At 39.4% G+C, this 21,220-nt stretch overlaps 3 protein-coding genes across 5 annotated transcripts in view; all 3 read left to right on the forward strand.

The window, feature by feature from the left end:
• LOC307046313 (uncharacterized protein) overlaps positions 1-16,066 on the forward strand; it is a 42,695-nt gene extending 26,629 nt beyond the window's left edge. Inside the window, exon 3 of one of the 3 annotated variants that reach the window (XR_013810133.1) lies at positions 15,768-16,066. Coding sequence is in view for 1 of the 3 variants with exons in the window: in XM_079692710.1 (XP_079548836.1) it covers positions 2,635-2,994 (360 nt within the window). In the remaining 2 variants the exon portion in view is untranslated. Of the gene's footprint in view, positions 1-2,634; positions 3,330-15,767 lie in introns of those variants that run through there. The other 2 variants (XR_013810134.1, XM_079692710.1) reach the window with 2 other exon arrangements.
• On the forward strand, positions 5,691-9,024 carry LOC307046311 (nuclear factor 7, ovary-like). The gene has a single exon (XM_079692708.1). It carries the CDS (start codon positions 5,850-5,852, stop codon positions 7,272-7,274), a length of 1,425 nt encoding a protein of 474 aa, XP_079548834.1. The 5' UTR covers positions 5,691-5,849; the 3' UTR covers positions 7,275-9,024.
• A 2,216-nt stretch (positions 16,067-18,282) lies between the features above and the next one.
• LOC307046310 (nuclear factor 7, ovary-like) lies at positions 18,283-20,828 on the forward strand. The gene has a single exon (XM_079692707.1). It carries the CDS (start codon positions 18,709-18,711, stop codon positions 20,131-20,133), a length of 1,425 nt encoding a protein of 474 aa, XP_079548833.1. The 5' UTR covers positions 18,283-18,708; the 3' UTR covers positions 20,134-20,828.
• The last annotated feature ends 392 nt before the right edge of the window (positions 20,829-21,220 follow it).

Here is a 21,220-nt window from a genome sequence, read left to right on the forward strand (position 1 = left end):
CAGAATTGTTTACATGGTTGCATTTGAGTCTAAACAATGAAGAATTAAAAAAGCATTTGTTATACTGAGTGCATCATAATGTGTATATTGGTTGCTAGGAAACATCTGGCAAAATCAATCAAAAAATGTAAACAGGAAGTCACCAGTAGCAAAGAGTGAGTGCTAAAGCTACAGTAGCATATGCAAGGAGATGTTAACATCTGATCATTCACATTTACTCAGAGGTGGAAGAACTACTCAGATCTAGTACTTCAGTAAAAGTAGAAGTACTCAGATCTAGTACTTGAGTAGAAGTAGAAGTACTCAGATGTTTTACTTGAGTAACAGTAGAAGTACTCAGGTCTTGTACTTTAGTAAAAGTAAAGGTACTCAGATCTAGTACTTGAGTAAAAGTAGAAGTACTCAGATCTTGTACTTGAGTAAAAGTAGAAGTACTCAGATCTTGTACTTGAGTAAAAGTAGAAGTACCAGAGTGTAGGAATACTCTGTTTCAGTAAAAGTCCTGCATTCAAAATGTTCCTCAAGTAAAAGTAGAAAAGTATTCTCATCAAAATATAGTTAAAGTAGCGACAGTAAAAGTAGTCGTTGTGCAGATTGGTCCATTTCAGAATAATAGATATGATATGTTTTATAATGATTGATCATGAAAGTGTTCTCAAAGCTGGTAAAGGTGCAGCTAGTTTGAATGACTTTGTATACTGCAGGGTAGCTTGTGGATTTACTCCAGGTGGAACTAAAGTCTGATTTAACACTTGATTATATTTCACATCATTCATCCACATCTGTAACTAAAGGTATTAAATACATGTAGTGGAGTAAAAGTACACCATGTACCTCAGAACTGTAGTGGAGGAGAAGAACAAAGTAGCATAAAATGGAAATACTCAAGTAAAGTACAAGTACCTCAAAATTGTACATAAGTACAGTACCTGAGTAAATGTACTTCGTACCTCTGAATTTAATGATATAATGTGATCATTTAATTTTCATTATTTTCAAATTCACAGTGTAGATAATTGAATAGCTAGTGATACCTGGATACTATAACTAATTTATAAAACAATGAAACGAGTTTGTGTGCTTCAACCCTTTTAGTTTTTTGTATTTAGCTATACATCACTCTAACCTTATAACAGATAAAGTATGCAATATTCCATCATGATATTGGTTGAAAAGAACACATTTAGATTTTTTCATGTTTTGAATAATATTTAAAAAAATGTGTCTGTGAGAGCCAAACCCTTTGTATTTATTTAAAAAATAACAACAAATCAGTCTGAATCAAACAACCAATCCAACCCGGTATCACGGCAACACGTGAACATGTGACGATTTGCCATGCTGGGAGACGTGAAGATGTCACGATTTCGTCCCTTCAAACGTGACAGTTGCACGGTATTGTTAACACGGCCCAACCAGTGGAGAAATACCCGGAAATGCCAAGCAGATAGAGAGGTGAAGTCCCTCCCTTTCCGGTGGACCTCCATGGGACCTTATTTCAAAAACATTATGTATTTAAGTCAATGGGGACAGAAACGTTATCTTTCGATCCCGTTTGAATTGTGCCACGAATTACACATATGATGTTTGTCAATTTAAAAGATAATTTTGCAAGTAAAACAAAAAATGTTGAAGTATGGTGTAAATATAGCATATCTACCAATTGGATCAAATATAAAAGTCAGCCGAATTAGTGTTGATACTGCGAGGAAACGTATTGTGTGAAAAGAAATGTTAGATGTTGTTTAATTGCTGATATATTTATGATCCACGTCACGTTTTCAGTTTTGGCGGCAGTTCTTCCTGTTTGTCTGGAAGTCCTCTCATCAGGGCTCTATAAATAGAGAACTACGGCAGATATGTAATATTTCATGCAGCCGAACCGTGTATTACAATGCCGTTATGTGATGACTTTCAAAGAGAAAAGCAAGCACGCTCGGAATAAAGTATTATTTTATTTTTAAAAAATGTTTTCGGATTTCACATCGCATAAACACCATATCCCAAGGTGCATTGCGGCTAAACCATCCAAAAACCGAGCTGAGGATCTTGCCTACGTCTGTTTCCGGTATTGTTTATGACGGATGTATTTTGTTATACACACATTCATTCACATTTAAATTTAAATTTACATTAAAGTATTTTGTGAGGCCTTCTAAAATGTTTTTAAATATAACTAGGGTTGTAGTTGAAGAGTTTGTAAATTAACACGAACCCAAGCTGTTGCCTGGCAACGCAATCGCACAACGTCACGTCCGTTAATTCCACAACCACACACATGGATTAACATCGATTTAGTACATTAATGTAGCCTTTGTTTCTGCTAAAAGAGGTGTCGACCAGCTGGGGCAACAAGAACATCGGCAAAATCGAGTGTGATTATTAAAAAATAAATAATTATTATATTAATATTGACAATAACAACCGACCGTCGTGGTAGAGCATTTGCTTGGCATTTCCGGGTATTTCTCCACTGGTTGGGCCATGTTAACAATACCGTGTAACTGTCACGTTTTCATTAAAAACCTTACTTTACTTCTGTCACGTCCATTATTAACTTGCATCAAGACATTCATATATGTCCTCTAATACAGTATGTCACTTTCTCTGTTGATTTATTTTTTTGTTTTATAGGAAGAGACCTGCAAAAACTCATATAGACTTTTTGATGAGGGGGAGAAGAGTATATTCGGAGAACAGCTGGATCAACATCAGTCTACAGCCACAATAGGCAAACCACACACCTGTGACCAGTGTGAGAAGAGTTTTGGGAGTTCAGGCAATTTGAAGATCCACCAGAGAATCCACACTGGAGAGAAACCCTACTCCTGTGACCAGTGTGAGAAGAGCTTTAGCCAGTCAAGCTGTTTGACGATTCACAAGCGAACCCACACCAGAGAAAAACCTTACTCCTGTGACCAGTGTGAGAACAATTTCAGGGACTCAGACTCATTGAAGCTCCACCAGATAATCTGTTGGATGCTGCTGTTTTGAGCATTGAAATATATATATCCTGTCTTTTTTAAATGTCTATGCTTAAGTTTTTATTGGTGTTGCTATCTGCTTTGTATGGTGTGGGTCTACAAGCAAGTCAGTGAGTTAATTGGGTGGTATCAGAGAGTTACAAGGGTCTGTAAATGCAATGAAAACAATTGGCCACAGCAAATCATTTAGATATGTCCTGAAATGCAATATGTAATATTCTCTCTGCTGCCATTGAATATGTGTAACAGTAAACGGTACAACATAGTCAACTATTAACAAAAATATGGTACTTTCCATTGTAAATACTGAGAGAAAACCTCAGGTAAAGGTAATCAGGTCAATCTAAACACGTCCTTGTTATACACACACACACACACACACGCAAGCAAACACGCACGCACGCACGCGCGCACACACACACACACACACACACACACACACACACAGGGGCCGTTTCTCAATCGCGAGGATGCTTGCTTGGTAGCACATGTCTTCCAAGTGACTTGCTTCAGAAGCTAGGCAAGAATCCTTCCTGGCATTCGGAAAACGAAGAGTGGAACAGGCTAGCAAGTGTGCAGGTGTGAGTCATATGAGAGGCCCCCTCTTACATTTTCCGCCACAGATTTGGGGGAGTTGGTCCGTGGGCAAAGCATTGTGGGGATTTTAAGGGCGCGAAGTCTACCGATGTGCAGCCTCGAAATTTCCCCCAAACCAAGGACGCGGCCTCGGTGGAATTCCAAGTATGCTGGAGATTGGAACAGTCCTTCGGCGGCACTCGATGACGTAGCATCCTTGAAATATTGGCTTGGAAGACAGTTTCCTCGCGATTGAGAAACGGCCAGTCTCTGTTCACACCTTCCTCTCAGTGAAGACGCTTTGCGTTTGTGTTCAGTTCCTGGGGAGAGTTTGAGTAAAGTGTTACAGGGAACGAGAGCTCTGTTTAGGGTCAAATGCAGAACTAGGCAAGTCTGTCTGGTTCTGCAGTGTAATCGTGCACGTTCTAACCTGCACATGATAGATGAAGATATCAGATCTTTTTTTAAAGGGAAGGAAGCACAATCAAAAAATACTGTAACAGCAAATGTCATGTATGCTGAGTAAAAATGTCGACGTTTAAGCAAGAAATAGAACTTAAATATAAAAAATAAAAGTACGATCTAAAGTGTTTACATTCAAATCATCAATACACATTTATATGCTATACACTGACCATAAATATGACATATACATCTCAAACGAATGAAAGCAGTCATATAAGATGCCCTGTAGTAAAAAAAAACAATACATAACAGGTAAATACCTCAATCCTTCAAATGTGCACTTAAGTGCAGTTCCTCCACTGTAACTACATCATGTGTCATGTTGGGTAGTATATGAAGACTGATGGTAAATAAACTCTTGTATATTTAAAGTGTATTTATTAATAAATTGTTTTAAGGTTTTTAATGCAGATTTAAAGAGAAACTTTACAGCAGGTAAGAATCTTGTTTTTGTTGACCTTCAGTGAAAAAGTTGATGGATAAGCGGATAGATCATGTGACTTCATTATGATAACTGTCCTCTAAATCCACACAACTGTTGTGAAGGAAGGAGAAAGCACAAGGCCCATTTTAATTTACTAATCATGTTATTATAATTATTTCACTTTAAGTTGTTGAAAAAGCTTGACTCTTTATTGTAATTTTTAAAAAGGACATATTATTCTCATTTCACGTTCATATTTGGATTTTGTGCTTTTACTGTAGGACATCTCTTTAGACTCCACTTCGAGCGATAAAATTACTAACAAAGCACTTATATACTAATAAAGGGCTGGCTTTCTAAATGCCAGTTGAGTAGCACTTGAAATGTTTGGCTCTATGAAACCTGATGTACTTATATGATTCTGTTTTCTTAAAGGTTGTATCTTCCTGGTCGAATGCACTTATTGTAAGTCGCTTTGGATAAAAGCGTCAGCTAAATGCAATGTAATGTAATGTAATGTACTGTGACATGTGTAAATGCCTTAATGTTCAATAAGTGCTATATCTGTCTCACACTGCCATAGATTCTCCTTCCATTGGAATGAAGATATAACGAAGTGAGTTTTTGTTTGTGTCTCTGCTGCAACCACAGGTTCTGTTCGAGCTGCCTGCAGAAATTCTGGGAACAAAGTAAGAACACAAACTGGTCCATGTGAGCCTCTCCGCTCACACAGGGTTCAAATCGGGACGGAAAGAGCTGGTTGGTGGAACACAGGCGTTTATTAACTCCAAACAATAATATGCGCGGGTCTCAAACGTTGCCCGGGTGGGAAACTTCACAGGTCCTTTGGCGACCTTCCAGGATCCCGCCTACTGCATAACAGAACCAGGTTACGACATGCTTTTCTTCCCGCACTGATTACCTGATTCCGATCAGCTGTCTGGTCTCCGGCCGAGCCACTCCCTTCACTCCAGCAGCCAGCGCCCAAACCACACCCCGCTGCCACAGTCAACTTCAAACTTTTATATATGAGCATTTTCCTTTTCATCCTACGTTGTTGTTTTTTGAAACGTGTTAAATTGTATGTGTTTTTCTTCAACAGATACCTGGACAAAGTCACTGTCCTGAACTGAATATCAAAGGACATTTCCCTCTGAAAGACATCCTGACTCCATCTGCTGGTGAATAAATGACATGACAGCATTTCCTGATGTTGATCATTCACCCTGTGACGGAGGTGAAATAAAAAGAAAGTGGATTTTGACATTGTTGAACAGCGCTGAGACGCCATTACAGGGTGTGAGATTTCTGCTCGGAGACACACGTTTGGAGTATATTTGGGGAAAAGTGGAGAGACTGTAAGTTGGTGAGTCCTGCTCTAGAAATAACTCTAATTCCAAATGGCTGAGAAAATCGCTCTTTTTGAAAGTTTCCTGAGCTGCCATGTGTGTTCAGAGACTTTCAGAGATCCTGTGTCTCTGGGCTGTAACCACAGCTTCTGTTCGAGCTGCCTGCAGAAATTCTGGGAACAAAGTAAGAACAAAAACTGTCCCATTTGTAAAAGAAAGTCCTCCAAAGATCCTGTGGGGAACTTTGCACTGAAGGAGCTGTCTGACTCCTTTGCTGAGAGACAGAAAGCTGGATCATCTGAGACAGAACAAGGAGAGAAGAAGGTGGAGGTGGTGTGTAGTAAACATCCAGAAGAGCCTAGATTGTTCTGTATGGATGAAGAGAGAGCTGTGTGTCCTGTCTGTGAGTTTTCTCTCCACCAGGGTCACAAGGTGGTTCCTGTAGAACAAGCAGTCAGTGAGCTGAAGGACCTGCTGACATCTGACTTAGAGTCTCTGCAGGACAAGAGGGACAAATACAAAGGAGTGGAGGAAACATACAAAGCAGTGATTCAAGTGTCCGAGAAGCAGCTGCTGTCCACAGAGAGGCAGATCAGAGCAGAGTTCATCAAGCTCCATCAGTTCCTGAAAGAGGAAGAGGAGTCCAGACTGGCAGCTCTGAGGGAGGAAGAGGAGCAGAAAGGGAAGACTATCAGCAGAGAGATGAAGAGCATTCAGGAGCACATCTCCTCTCTGTCACACAGTATCTCTGCTGTTGAAGAAGAGCTGCAGAAACACAACGTGCCCTTCCTCAGCAGTTATAAAGCCACTCAGAGCAGAGCCAGAGTCCAGAGCTCACTGTCAGACCCACAGCTGCTCTCAGGAGCGCTGACAGATGTGGCCAAACACCTGGGAAACCTGTCCTTCAGAGTCTGGGAGAAGATGAAGGACCAGGTCCACTTCAGTCCTGTCATTCTGGACCCAAACACTGCAAACAGCTGTCTCTCTCTGTCTGATGATCTGACCAGTGTGAGACAAGGAGACAAAGATCAGCAGCTTCCTGATAATCCAGAGAGATGCACTTACTCTGCTGATGTTCTGGGCTCTGAGGGCTTCAGCTCAGTGAAACACAGCTGGGAGGTGGAGGTGGGAGATCATCCTGACTGGATTATAGGTTACACTAAAGAGTCAGTTGACAGGAAGGGAAAGATATTTGTCTCACCAGAATATGGATTCTGGTGTTTATGGCATGGCGATGGAGAATACACTAATGGTGCTGGTGAGACTGTCAGAGTGGAGAAGAATCTCCAGAGGATCAGAGTCCAGCTGGACTATGACAGGGGGGAGGTGTCCTTCTACGACCCTGAACACATGACTCACATCTGCACTCTCAGAGACACTTTCACTGAGAAACTCTTCCCATGGTTCAGTATTGGAAAAGCTGGTGATGCTAAAACTGCTGATATCAAAATCTGTCAAAGTGAGATTCCTCTGTGATGCTCAGGAGTGTTGGCTCAGACTTTATTCTGACTTCATTCTCCGTCTACATCTCTTTGGAACAATTAAGATAATAATCAACAGATGATAATGAGATATTAATCTTTGCATGACATTTTTACACATTATAATCAAAGAGTCAGTCAAAAACAAACAAAACAACTTGATTGATTATTGCTATTGTTTATTTTGCATCATTCTTTATTGCAGTGTGTTTATAGTTTTAATTTAACTCACTGACACTTTATTAAAATCGGAAAATCATTTAAAAATATATTGATGAATATCCCCATTTTTAATCCAAAAATCTTTAAATGGATGAATTTATTTTCTGTTATGATACGTTCACACCGGACGCGATGCGAATATTCGCTTCGCTCTAAACGCTCCTATCACATCACTCTAGTCGCTCGAGTTTCACCGCGGCTGCCAGCTGTGTTTACTCGCATCATTCAACAAGACGCGCTGGCTCGGGAGTTACAACCACAACAAAATGAACATATTTTACCGTGATTCAATTGTAATACACGTTTCTAAATGATGGTGACGTAACAACATACTGATACCGGTTAGTAAAAACCATGAATTAATGCTTGACAAGTCTGCAGACAAGACGGCAGGCGAAAAACCTTTTTAAATGCTTGTTTTCTGGTCGACCAGGCTAAGCTAACGTATATGCTCACTCCACACTGCCAACAGCTAATGGCTGATGTTTTCTGGTTGAACGTCAGTGACGGCAGGCTGAGATCCTCACCGCTGATTGGCTTCCGCGAGAACGCATCACGTGAATTTGACGCTCGAGTTGAAAAAATTGAACTCTCGCGTTTGAAGCGGCCCCCTTCAATCGCCTCAATCGCGTGATTCGCGCCGCGTCCACCGCTTCATGCCAAGGGCGCCGGAAGCAGGGGGGCCAGGGGGCCATTGGCCCCCCCACTTTTCAGCCCTGCCCCACATTTTCGCAGCAGCAGATGCCGCGGAAAACTGTACAAATCCCGTTTCAATAATTCCCCTCTACTCTAAAGTCGCATCTAAAACGCGATCTGATCTAGCTGTGTACATTTTGTTATTTTTGATTGTTATATTCAGTCTCACTAGCTTCAGGCATGTTTGAAGTTTGTAAAGGGAAGATGACAGCTCTCACTCGCCACTCTGCTGTTCCTCAGCGCCGCTCCCCCTCCCTCCCGCTGAAATTATGAATGTAAGGTGTATAGTAATCATAGATAACACGGCAGGGTCCGTTACAGTTTGTTTTTATCTGATTTCAAATAAGCAAAGTCTTGGCTTTCAGTACATTAAACTTGTTTCGGCAAATTCAGATAATAAATAGGCCTACAACTTTGAAGCTTGTAACGGAATAATTACAAGCGGAGAACGGAGTAATTTAACGTCACTGCAGGCATAACAACAGCCGGTGTTTCTCGTGAGTCTTTTCCCCGGGAAACAAACACAATACACACAAACGCAAAAATACACAAACACACACGTATATACACGCGGCGCGGAACACTGTACAAATCCCGTTTCAATAATTCCCCTCTACTCTAAAGTCGCATCTAAAACGCGATCTGATCTAGCTGTGTATATTTTGTTATTTTGTATTGTTATATATATTCAATCTCATTAGCTACACGCATTTTTTAAGCTTGTAAAGGGAAGACCACAGCTCGCCTCTCACTGGCCACTCTGCTCTTCCGCAGCGCCGCTCCCCCTCCCTCCCGCTGAAATTATGAATGTAAGGCATAGTAATCATAGATAACACGGCAGGGTCCGTTACAGTTCGTTTTCATCTGATTTCAAATAAACAAAGTCTTGGCTTTCAGAATATTAAACTTGTTTCGGCAAATGCAGATGATAAATACAGGTTTGAAGTTTGTAATGGCATAATTACAAGCGGAGAACTGAGTAATTTAACGTCACAACAGGCATAACAACAGCCGGTGTTTCCCGTGAGTGCAGTAATCCAAACGAAAATATCTTCCCTCCGTAGTATTTTTGATCATTTGCTCCGCTAATAATCAATCAGATCGATGGATTCCAGAGAAGAGAAACACTTTAAAGGCCTTTTTCTCAAAACGATGATCTGTAACAGTCATTATATAATGTGACATATTTTGCTTAATATTTGGAGTACAAAAACAATCCTGATCTCATTAGAAAGCTAGGAATCAAAATGTGTCTTCGGGTCAATGCGAACGATTTCGATGGAGCAGGTCACTTTGCATTAGGTAAAATAAAGCAGGCAGACATAACAGGAAGAATATGTACATTTTAACCCAATCAAATAGGACATTGTCACACCATTCAAATGTATCCATGTAAATTACAACCAATAAAAAAGCTTAGATTTGTTTATTTGTTACGTTGTTTACTTTATTTGTTACGTTGTTCTGCTGTGTGTGTCAGCCGTTAACCTAGAGATATAAAGAATATATACACTTGCAAACATGTCAGAAGAACCAGCGCAGAAGAAAACTAAATACGGTCAATCTAAACTTAAATTTAACAACTGGAAGGTCACATCCCTGACTACCACATCTCCGGAGGCTGGACCTTCTTCAAACAGCGAAGCCAGATGAACCCAAAAGCAGCAGCTCTAGTCTGCGGCCGCAGAAACTGTCAAAACCGCCGCCGACCCCACCGCCGCCGTTGTTGAACCGAAACAGGCTGGTTCCAACTGCATGGAGGTTTGCTGTCGGGACATTGAGGCGGTTAAAGCTGTACAGCTAACTATCAGAAAAAAGGAGACCGCTAGTAGATTATTTGGGCAAAGAGAAGGTACTTCAACGCAGAATGGTACAAAAACAGAGTGGTTAATTCTTTGCAAAACCACTAAACGATAGTGATAAATTGCGATGTTAATAACCTCATGATAACCTCTTTTTTTTTTTGTAACTTAGGATCATACCTGTGTTTAGTCTAGAAAAAGGTGAATGTGTGCATTTTATTATAAAATTGTGTATATTTACAGACTGTTGCAAACACTAAGAAGCTTATAAACATCAGGTTTAAAACTAAGAGCTTTACAAAAAAGTAACACAATTAAAGATGTTTGGAGTTTTATTTGAGTTATTCATTTACATTTTTTGTCAAAGAGATGCTGATTTGAAACCGTTGTAGCCGTTACGGCATTTCCTGTTTCTGCCGGAGAGAGGGGAGTTTGTCCCAAAGCTTGCCGCTGTATTTACTCCCTCCATCTGACAGGAGGGAGCCTCATGTGTCACTCCACGGAGTTCACTCCGTCACGGAGGGGGAGTGTCTAGGGCGTAGTTTGGGATTGGGCCATACACACGCACTTTTTTTGGCCCCCCCAATTCTAAAATGAATCCGGCGCGCCTGCTTCATGCGCCTCGTCGGAGCGAATTCGCGTCTGATCGTGTCTCTGCATTGACTTTACATGTAATCGCGCCGCCCCCAAACGTCGCATCGCGTCCGGTGTGAACGCAGCATTATTCTTTGTAATGGATTAAATGAGAATGTTTGATTAAGTTTTGTGTGAATTCTTGAAGAAATGTAAGAAGTTTGTATATCGTGCTGAAACTTCATGAAATCAACCAAACTAACAAATCAGAGCTGTCAGTTCTCCTTTTATCAACATCTAGTTTCTAGTCAAACATCACGTTATGGCAGGATAAGTTATCACTTTAACTTTTGTATATTGTTGGGTCTTTTGATGAATTATGTTTATATATGTTGTTTTACTGCAAGTCATTTAATACATTTATTTGAATTAATTATTTCATTCTTACCATGTTTTTTCGTCAGCCTATGTGACTTTTTCAGTACTATATAGATGGACAATAACATTTATGGTAATTGAAAATATAAATTTCTAATCAACCTAGAGGGAATAACAGCTGTTTAATTAAGTGTAGTATTTTTGATGCTGCTTCAGATATCTTGTGATTAAATAACCAGCAGTTTAATTCAGAAATGTGTCTGAGGTTGATTTCTGTTTCTGTAAATACATATTTTGAATTTCTTAATGATCTAATCTCTTCTTATTTGTTGAATTGCATCCCTTCATACATCTGTTTTAACCTTTACATTTATTAATGCCAAACTCATGAAATCTCTGTTTCCTTGTGTGAAGTCATGTGACGGATGAACCTGCTGTAAACAAAGAAGCTCCCACCCTGATGAAGGAGACTCAGCAGAAAACATGTGAGGGGTAAAGCATGGCATCCTGGAGCTGTGCAACGGGTTTGATTTGATGGAGTGGTTTTGATTCTCTCTTAGAAACTGTCAGGAGTCACATTCACATTATACAACTCCACTGCAGCATCATAACAAATACAAAGTAGCTTCAAAACTAAAAATAGTAATGCATTATTTATTCACTTTGATAATTTGTCTTCATTTACTTCAAACCCAAATGATCCAGTTGTTGATCAGCTGTGTTATTTAAGGTGTAATAAAACAGCCTCATTGAAGAGGACATACTGAGGGTTTATAGATGACTGACTGTCTGAATGATTTGCTCTGTAGGAGATTCTTCACTCAAGAGGTTCTACTTTCACTATAACATCTATTCATTGTGTAACCTACAGTCTTCAAGGAGAACATGTACAAATGTGCAAAATGTGCTCCACATCATAATATGTGATTCCATGGTCACGTTTCACTTCCCGTAAACACCACAAGATGAAGACAAAGTCAAGATGTGTTTAACAGCTGGATCATTTTGAACACTGAACATGTCATTTCTTTCACTTATTCACATGAATATTATTGTTTCAAGCACAGGTTGATCAATAGCTATCTTTATTTTAATACATATCCTTCACAGAAACACCATCCTGTTTGACAGACATACTGTATGTCCAGGGAACCTAAGAAATGAATCTCTGCTGTGGCTCTCGTTGTGGCTTCACCAGGCACAAAGTGGTCAAACACATTCTTCAGATGCTGCAATGGTCTGTTTGGTGATTGGAGCCAATCAGGGACATGTTTTGTATCTGAGACCTGTAATATATTGATGACCTTTAATATCTTACCTTTAAGGCTAAAATAATTCCTAGGACTGTCACAACATCAGATGTTCACTACTCGATTACAAAATAAATGCCAATAAAAGTAGAAGTACTCAGATATAGTACTTGAGTAAGAGTTGTACCAGAGTGTAAGAATACTCTGTTACAGTACAATTCCTGCATTCAAAATGTTCTTCAGGTAAAAGTAGAAAAGTATTCTCATCAAAATATAGTGAAAGTAGCGACAGTAAAAGTAGTCATTGTGCAGATTGGTCCATTTCAGAATAATATAGATGATATGTTTTATAATGATTGATCATGAAAGCGTTCTCAAAGCTGGTAAAGGTGCAGCTAGTTTGAATGACTTTGTATACTGCAGGGTAGCTTGTGGATTTACTCCAGGTGGAACTAAAGTCTGATTTAACACTTGATTATATTTCACATCATTCATCCAGATCTGTAACTAAAGGTATTAAATACATGTAGTGGAGTAAAAGTACACCATTTACCTCTGAACTGTAGTGGAATAGAAGAACAAAGTAGCATAAAATGGAAATACTCAAGTAAAGTACAAGTACCTCAAAATTGTACATAAGTACAGTACCTGAGTAAATGTACACATTTACAATATTCACATTTGATTGTTTTGTCAAATGAATACTCTCAAGGTTAACATTTAGAACAACACTAGATATTTATTTTAATTCCTGTAGTTGGCTAATAAGTAATATGGTAATCTCTGTTATTGCAGATGGCTGAACATTAGGTAGATAACACAAGCAGCATAAAGAGTTCATCAGCAGAGGTAAGTTAAAGGGTTAAATAAGTATTCCTATTTGAATGAAAACAATGACATTCTGTTTAAAGTTTAGCCGTCTAGAGTCCTGTTGATTTAAGTTTTCAGAATTGTTTACATGGTTGCATTTGAGTCTAAACAATGAAGAATTAAAAAAGCATTTGTTATACTGAGTGCATCATAATGTGTATATTAGTTGCTAGGAAACATCTGGCAAAATCAATCAAAAAATGTAAATAGGAAATCACCAGTAGCAAAGAGTGAGTGCTAAAGCTATAGTAGCAAGGAGATGTTAACATCTGATCATTCACATTTACTCAGAGGTGGAAGAAGTACTCAGATCTAGTACTTCAGTAAAAGTAGAAGTACTCAGATTTTTTACTTGAGTAAAAGTAGAAGTACTCAGGTCTTGTACTTGAGTAAAAGTAGAAGTACTCAGATCTTGTACTTGAGTAAAAGTAGAAGTACTCAGATCTTGTACTTGAGTAAAAGTAGAAGTACTCAGATCTTGAACTTGAGTAAAAGTAGAAGTACTCAGATCTTGTACTTGAGTAAAAGTAGAAGTACCAGAGTGTAGGAATACTCTGTTACAGTACAATTCCTGAATTCAAGATGTTCCTCAAGTAAAAGTAGAAAAGTATTCTCATCAAAATATATTGAAAGACAGTAAAAGTAGTCATTGTGCAGATTGGTCCATTTCAGAATAATATATATGATACGTTTTATAATGATTGATCATGAAAGTGTTCTCAAAGCTGGTAAAGGTGCAGCTAGTTTGAATGACTTTGTATACTGCAGGGTAGCTTGTGAATTTACTCCAGGTGGAACTAAAGTCTGATTTAACACTTGATTATATTTCACATCATTCATCCACATCTGTAACTAAAGGTATTAAATACATGTAGTGGAGTAAAAGTACACCATTTACCTCAGAACTGTAGTGGAGGAGAAGAACAAAGTAGCATAACATGGAAATACTCAAGTAAAGTACAAGTACCTCAAAATTGTACATAAGTACAGTACCTGAGTAAATGTACTTCGTACCTCTGAATTTAATGATATAATGTGATCATTTAATTTTCATTATTTTCAAATTCACAGTGTAGATAATTGAATAGCTAGTGATACCTGGATACTATAACTCATTTATAAAACAATGAAACGAGTTTGTGTGCTTCAACCCTTTTAGTTTTTTGTATTTAGCTATACATCACTCTAACCTTATAACAGATAAAGTATGCAATATTCCATCATGATATTGGTTGAAAAAAACACATTTAGATTTTTTCATGTTTTGAATAATATTTAAAAAATGTGTCTGTGAGAGCCAACCCCTTTGTATTTATTTAAAAAATAACAAAAAATCAGTCTGAATCAAACAACCAATCCAACCCGGTATCACGGCAACACGTGAACATGTGACGATTTGCCATGCTGGGAGACGTGAAGATGTCACGATTTCGTCCCTTCAAACGTGACAGTTGCACGGTATTGTTAACACGGCCCAACCAGTGGAGAAATACCCGGAAATGCCAAGCAGATAGAGAGGTGAAGTCCCTCCCTTTCCGGTGGACCTCCATGGGACCTTATTTGGAAAAAATTATGTATTTAAGTCAATGGGGAGAGAAACGTTATCTTTCGATCCCGTTTGAATTGTGCCACGAATTACACATATGATGTTTGTCAATTTAAAAGATAATTTTGCAAGTAAAAAAAATAATGTTGAAGTATGGTGTAAATATAGCATATCTACCAATTGGATCAAATATAAAAGTAAGCCGAATTAGTGTTGATACTGCGAGGAAACGTATTGTGTGAAAAGAAATGTAAGATGTTGTTTAATTGCTGATATATTTATGATCCACGTCGCGTTTTCAGTTTTGGCGGCAGTTCTTCCTGTTTGTCTGGAAGTCCTCTCATCAGGGCTCTATAAATAGAGAACTACGGCAGATATGTAATATTTCATGCAGCCGAACCGTGTATTACAATTCCGTTATGTGATGACTTTCAAAGAGAAAAGCAAGCACGCTCGGAATAAAGTATTATTTTGTTCTTTTTAAATGTTTTCGGATTTCACATCGCATAAACACCATATCCCAAGGTGCATTGCGGCTAAACCGTCCAATCAGCCAGCTGAGGATCTTGCCTACATCTGTTTCCGGTATTGTTTATGACGGATGTATTTTGTTATACACACATTCATTCACATTTACATTTAAATTTACATTAAAGTATTTTGTGAGGCCTTCTAAAATGTTTTTAAATATAACTAGGGTTCTAGTTGAAGAGTTTGTAAATTAACACGAACCAAAGCTGTTGCCTGGCAACGCAATCGCACAACGTCACGTCCGTTAATTCCACAACCACACACAATGATTAACATCGATTTAGTACATTAATGTAGCCTTTGTTTCTGCAAAAAGAGGCGTCGACCAGCTGGGGCAACAAGAACATCGGCAAAATCGAGTGTGATTATTAAAAAATAAATAATTATTATATTAATATTGACAATAACAACCGACCGTCGTGGTAGAGCATTTGCTTGGCATTTGCGGGTATTTCTCCACTGGTTGGGCCGTGTTAACAATACCGTGTAACTGTCACGTTTTCATTAAAAACCTTACTTTACTTCTGTCACGTCCATTATTAACTTGCATCAAGACATTCATATGTGTCCTCTAATACAGTATGTCACTTTCTCTGTTGATTTTTTTTTTTGTTTTATAGGAAGAGACCTGCAAAAACTCATATAGACTTTATGATGAGGGGGAGAAGAGTATATTCGGAGAACAGCTGCATCAACATCAGTCTACAGCCACAATAGGCAAACCACACACCTGTGACCAGTGTGAGAAGAGTTTTGGGAGTTCAGGCAATTTGAAGATCCACCAGAGAATCCACACTGGAGAGAAACCCTACTCCTGTGACCAGTGTGAGAAGAGCTTTAGCCAGTCAAGCTGTTTGACGATTCACAAGCGAACCCACACCAGAGAAAAACCTTATTCCTGTGACCAGTGTGAGAACAATTTCAGGGACTCAGACTCATTGAAGCTCCACCAGATAATCTGTTGGATGCTGCTGTTTTGAGCATTGAAATATATATATCCTGTCTTTTTTAAATGTCTATGCTTAAGTTTTTATTGGTGTTGCTATCTGCTTTGTATGGTGTGGTTCTACAAGCAAGTCAGTGAGTTAATTGGGTGGTATCAGAGAGTTACAAGGGTCTGTAAATGCAATGAAAACAATTGGCCACAGCAAATCATTTAGATATGTCCTGAAATGCAATATTTAATATTCTCTCTGCCGCCATTGAATATGTGTAACAGTAAACGGTACAACATAGTCAACTGTTAACAAAAATATGCTACTTTCCGTTGCTAATACTCAGAGAAAACCTCAGGTAAAGGTAATCAGGTCAATCTAAACACGTACTTGTTACACACACACACACACACACACACACACACACACACACACACACACACACACACAGGGGCCGTTTCTCAATCGCGAGGATGCTTGCTAGGTAGCACATGTCTTCCAAGTCACTTGCTTCAGAAGCTAGGCAAGAATCCTTCCTGGCATTCGGAAAACGAAGAGTGGAACAGGCTAGCAAGTGTGAGTCATATGAGAGGCCCCGCCATACATTTTCCGCCACAGATTTGGGGGAATTGGTCCGTGCGCAAAGCATTGTGGGCATTTTAAGGACGCGAAGTCTACCCATGTGCAGCCTCGAAACTTCCCCCAAACCAAGGACGCGGCCTCGGTGGAATTCCAAGTATGCTGGAGATTGGAACAGTCCTTCGGCGGCACTCGATGAAGTAGCATCCTTGAAATATTGGCTTGGAAGCCAGTTTCCTCGCGATTGAGAAACGGCCAGTCTCTGTTCACACCTTCCTCTCAGTGAAGACGCTTTGCGTGTGTGTTCAGTTCCTGGGGGAGAGTTTGAGTAAAGTGTTACAGGGAACGAGAGCTCTGTTTAGGGTCAAATGCAGAACTACGCAAGTCTGTCTGGTTCTGCAGTGTAATCGTGCACGTTCTAACCTGCACATGCACATAATAGATGAAGATATCAGATCTTTTTTTAAAGGGAAGGAAGCACAATCAAAAAATACTGTTACAGCAAATGTTATGTCTGCAAAGTAAAAATGCCGACGTTTAAGCAAGAAATAGAACTTAAATATAAAAAATAAAAGTACGATCTAAAGTGTTTACATTCAAATCATCAATACACATTTATATGTTATACACTGATCATAAATATGACATATACATCTCAAATGAATGAAAGCAGTCATATAAGATGCCCTGTAGTAAAAAAAACCAATACATAACAGGTAAATACCTCAATCCTTCAAATGTGCACTTAAGTGCAGTTCCTCCACTGTAACTACATCATGTGTCATGTTGGGTAGTATATGAAGACTGATGGTAAATAAACTCTTGTATATTTAAAGTGTATTTATTAAGAAAATAGTTTTAAGGTTTTTAATGCAGGATTAAAGAGAAACTTTACAGCAGGTAAGAATCTTGTTTTTGTTGACCTTCAGTGAGAAAGTTGATGGATAAGCGGATAGATCATGTGACTTCATTATGATAACTGTCCTCTAAATCCACACAACTGTTGTGAAGGAAGGAGAAAGCACAAGGCCCATTTTAATTTACTAATCATGTTATTATAATTATTTCACTTTAAATTGTTGAAAAAGCTTGACTCTTTATTGTAATTTTTAAAAAGGACATATTATTCTAATTTCACGTTCATATTTGGATTTTGTGCTTTTACTGTGACATGTGTAAATGCCTTAATGTTCAATAAGTGCTATATCTGTCTCACACTGCCATAGATTCTCCTTCCATTGGGATGAAGATATAACGAAGTGAGTTTTTGTTTGTGTCTCTGCTGCAACCACAGCTTCTGTTCGAGCTGCCTGCAGAAATTCTGGGAACAAAGTAAGAACACAAACTGTCCATGTGAGCCTCTCCGCTCACACAGGGTTCAAATCGGGACGGAAAGAGCTGGTTGGTGGAACACAGGGGTTTATTAACTCCAAACAATAATATGCGCGGGTCTCAAACGTTGCCCGGGTGGGAAACTTCACAGGTCCTTTGGCGACCTTCCAGGATCCCGCCTACTGCATAACAGAACAGAACCAGGTTACGACATGCTTTTCTTCCCGCACTGATTACCTGATTCCGATCAGCTGTCTGACCTCCGGCCGAGCCACTCCCTTCACTCCAGCAGCCAGCGCCCAAACCACACCCCGCTGCCACAGTCAACTTCAAACTTTTATATATGAGCATTTTCCTTTTCATCCTACGTTGTTGTTTTTTGAAACGTGTTAAATTGTATGTGTTTTTCTTCAACAGATACCTGGACAAAGTCACTGTCCTGAACTGAATATCAAAGGACATTTCCCTCTGAAAGACATCCTGACTCCATCTGCTGGTGAATAAATGACAGGACAGCATTTCCTGATGTTGATAATTCACCCTGTGACGGAGGTGAGAGAAAACGAAAGTGGATTTTGACATTGTTGAACAGCGCTGAGACGCCATCACATGGTGTGAGATTTCTGCTCGGAGACACACGTTTGGAGTATATTTGGGGAGAAGTGGAGAGACTGTGAGTTGGTAAGTCCTGCTCTAGAAATAACTTTAATACCAAATGGCTGAGAAAATCGCTCTTGTTGAAAGTTTCCTGAGCTGCCATGTGTGTTCAGAGACTTTCAGAGATCCCGTGTCTCTGGGCTGTAACCACAGCTTCTGTTCGAGCTGCCTGAAGACATTCTGGGAACAAAGTAAGAACAAAAACTGTCCTATTTGTAAAAGAAAGTCCTCCAAAGATCCTGTGGGGAACTTTGCACTGAAGGAGCTGTCTGACTCCTTTGCTGAGAGACAGAAAGCTGGATCATCTGAGACAGAACAAGGAGAGCAGAAGGTGGAGGTGGTGTGTAGTAAACATCCAGAAGAGCCTAGATTGTTCTGTATGGATGAAGAGAGAGTTGTGTGTCCTGTCTGTGAGTTTTCTCTCCACCAGAGTCACAAGGTGGTTCCTGTAGAACAAGCAGTCAGTGAGCTGAAGGACCTGCTGACATCTGACTTAGAGTCTCTGCAGGACAAGAGGGACAAATACAAAGGAGTGGAGGAAACATACAAAGCAGTGATTCAAGTGTCTGAGAAGCAGCTGCTGTCCACAGAGAGGCAGATCAGAGCAGAGTTCATCAAGCTCCATCAGTTCCTGAAAGAGGAAGAGGAGTCCAGACTGGCAGCTCTGAGGGAGGAAGAGGAGCAGAAAGGGAAGACTATCAGCAGAGAGATGAAGAGCATTCAGGAGCACATCTCCTCTCTGTCACACAGTATCTCTGCTGTTGAAGAAGAGCTGCAGAAACACAACGGGCCCTTCCTCAGCAGTTATAAAGCCACTCAGAGCAGAGCCAGAGTCCAGAGCTCACTGTCAGACCCACAGCTGCTCTCAGGAGCGCTGACAGATGTGGCCAAACACCTGGGCAACCTGTCCTTCAGAGTCTGGGAGAAGATGAAGGACCAGGTCCACTTCAGTCCTGTCATTCTGGACCCAAACACTGCAAACGGCTGGCTCTCTCTGTCTGATGATCTGACCAGTGTGAGACAAGGAGATAAAGATCAGCAGCTTCCTGATAATCCAGAGAGATGCACTAACTCTGCTGATGTTCTGGGCTCTGAGGGCTTCAGCTCAGGGAAACACAGCTTGGAGGTGGAGGTGGGAGATCATCCTGACTGGATTATAGGTTTGGCTAAAGAGTCAGTTGACAGGAAGGGAGATACAGGTGCCTCCCCAAAAAATGGAATCTGGTGTTTATGGTATGGCGATGGAGAATACTCTAATGGTGCTGGTGAGACTGTCAGAGTGGAGAAGAATCTCCAGAGGATCAGAGTCCAGCTGGACTATGACAGGGGGGAGGTGTCCTTCTACGACCCTGAACACATGACTCCCATCTGCACTCACAGAGACACTTTCACTGAGAAACTCTTCCCATTGTTCAGTATTGGAAAAGCTGGTGACGCCAAAACTGCTGATATCAAAATCTGTCAAAGTGAGATTCCTCTGTGATGCTCAGGAGTGTTGGTTCAGACTTTATTCTGACTTCACTCTCCGTCTACATCTCTTTGGAACAATCAAGATAATAATCAACAGATGATAATGAGATATTAATCTTTGCATGACATTTTTACACATTATAATCAAAGAGTCAGTCAAAAACAAACAAAACAACTTGATTGATTATTGCTATAGTTTATAGTTTTCATTTAACTCACTGACACTTTATTAAAATCGGAAAATCATTTAAAAATATATTGAGGCATGATTGATGAATGTTCACATTTTTTATCCAAAAATCTTTAAATGGATTCATTTATTTTCTGTTTTTCTTTGTAATGGATGAAATGAGAATGTTTGATTAAGTTTTGTGTGAATTAGTCAAACATCACGTTATAGCAGGATAAGTTATCAGTTTAACTTTTTTATATTTTTGGGTCTTTTGATGAATTATTTTTGAGATATGTTGTTTTACTGCAAGTCATTTAATACATTGATTTTAATTAATTATTTCATTCTTACAATGTTTTTTCGTTAGCCTATGTGACTTTTTCAGTCCTATATAGATGGACAATAACATTTATGGTAATTGAAAATATCAATTTCTAATTAACCTAGAGGGAATAACAGCTGTATAATTAATTGTAGTATTTTTGATGCTGCTTCAGATATCTTGTGATTAAATAACCAGCTGTTTAATTCAGAAATGTGTGTCTGAGGTTGATTTCTGTTTCTGTAAATACATATTTTGAATTTCTTAATGATCTAATCTCTTCTTATTTGTTGAATTGCATCCCTTCAAACATCTGTTTTAACCTTTACATTTATAAATGCCAAACTCATGAAATCTGTTTCCTTGTGTGAAGTCATGTGACGGATGAACCTGCTGTAAACAAAGAAGCTCCCACCCTGATGAAGGAGACTCAGCAGAAAACATGTGAGGGGTAAAGCATGGCATACTGGAGCTGTGCAGCGGGTTTGATTTGATGGAGTGGTTTTGATTCTCTCTTAGAAACTGTCAGGAGTCACATTCACATTATACAACTCCACTGCAGCATCATAACAAATACAAAGTAGCTTCAAAATAAAAAAGAGTGAT

The sequence above is a fragment of the Notothenia rossii genome (assembly GCF_949606895.1).
Source record: "Notothenia rossii genome assembly, chromosome: 7".
Lineage (NCBI taxonomy): Eukaryota > Metazoa > Chordata > Actinopteri > Perciformes > Nototheniidae > Notothenia > Notothenia rossii.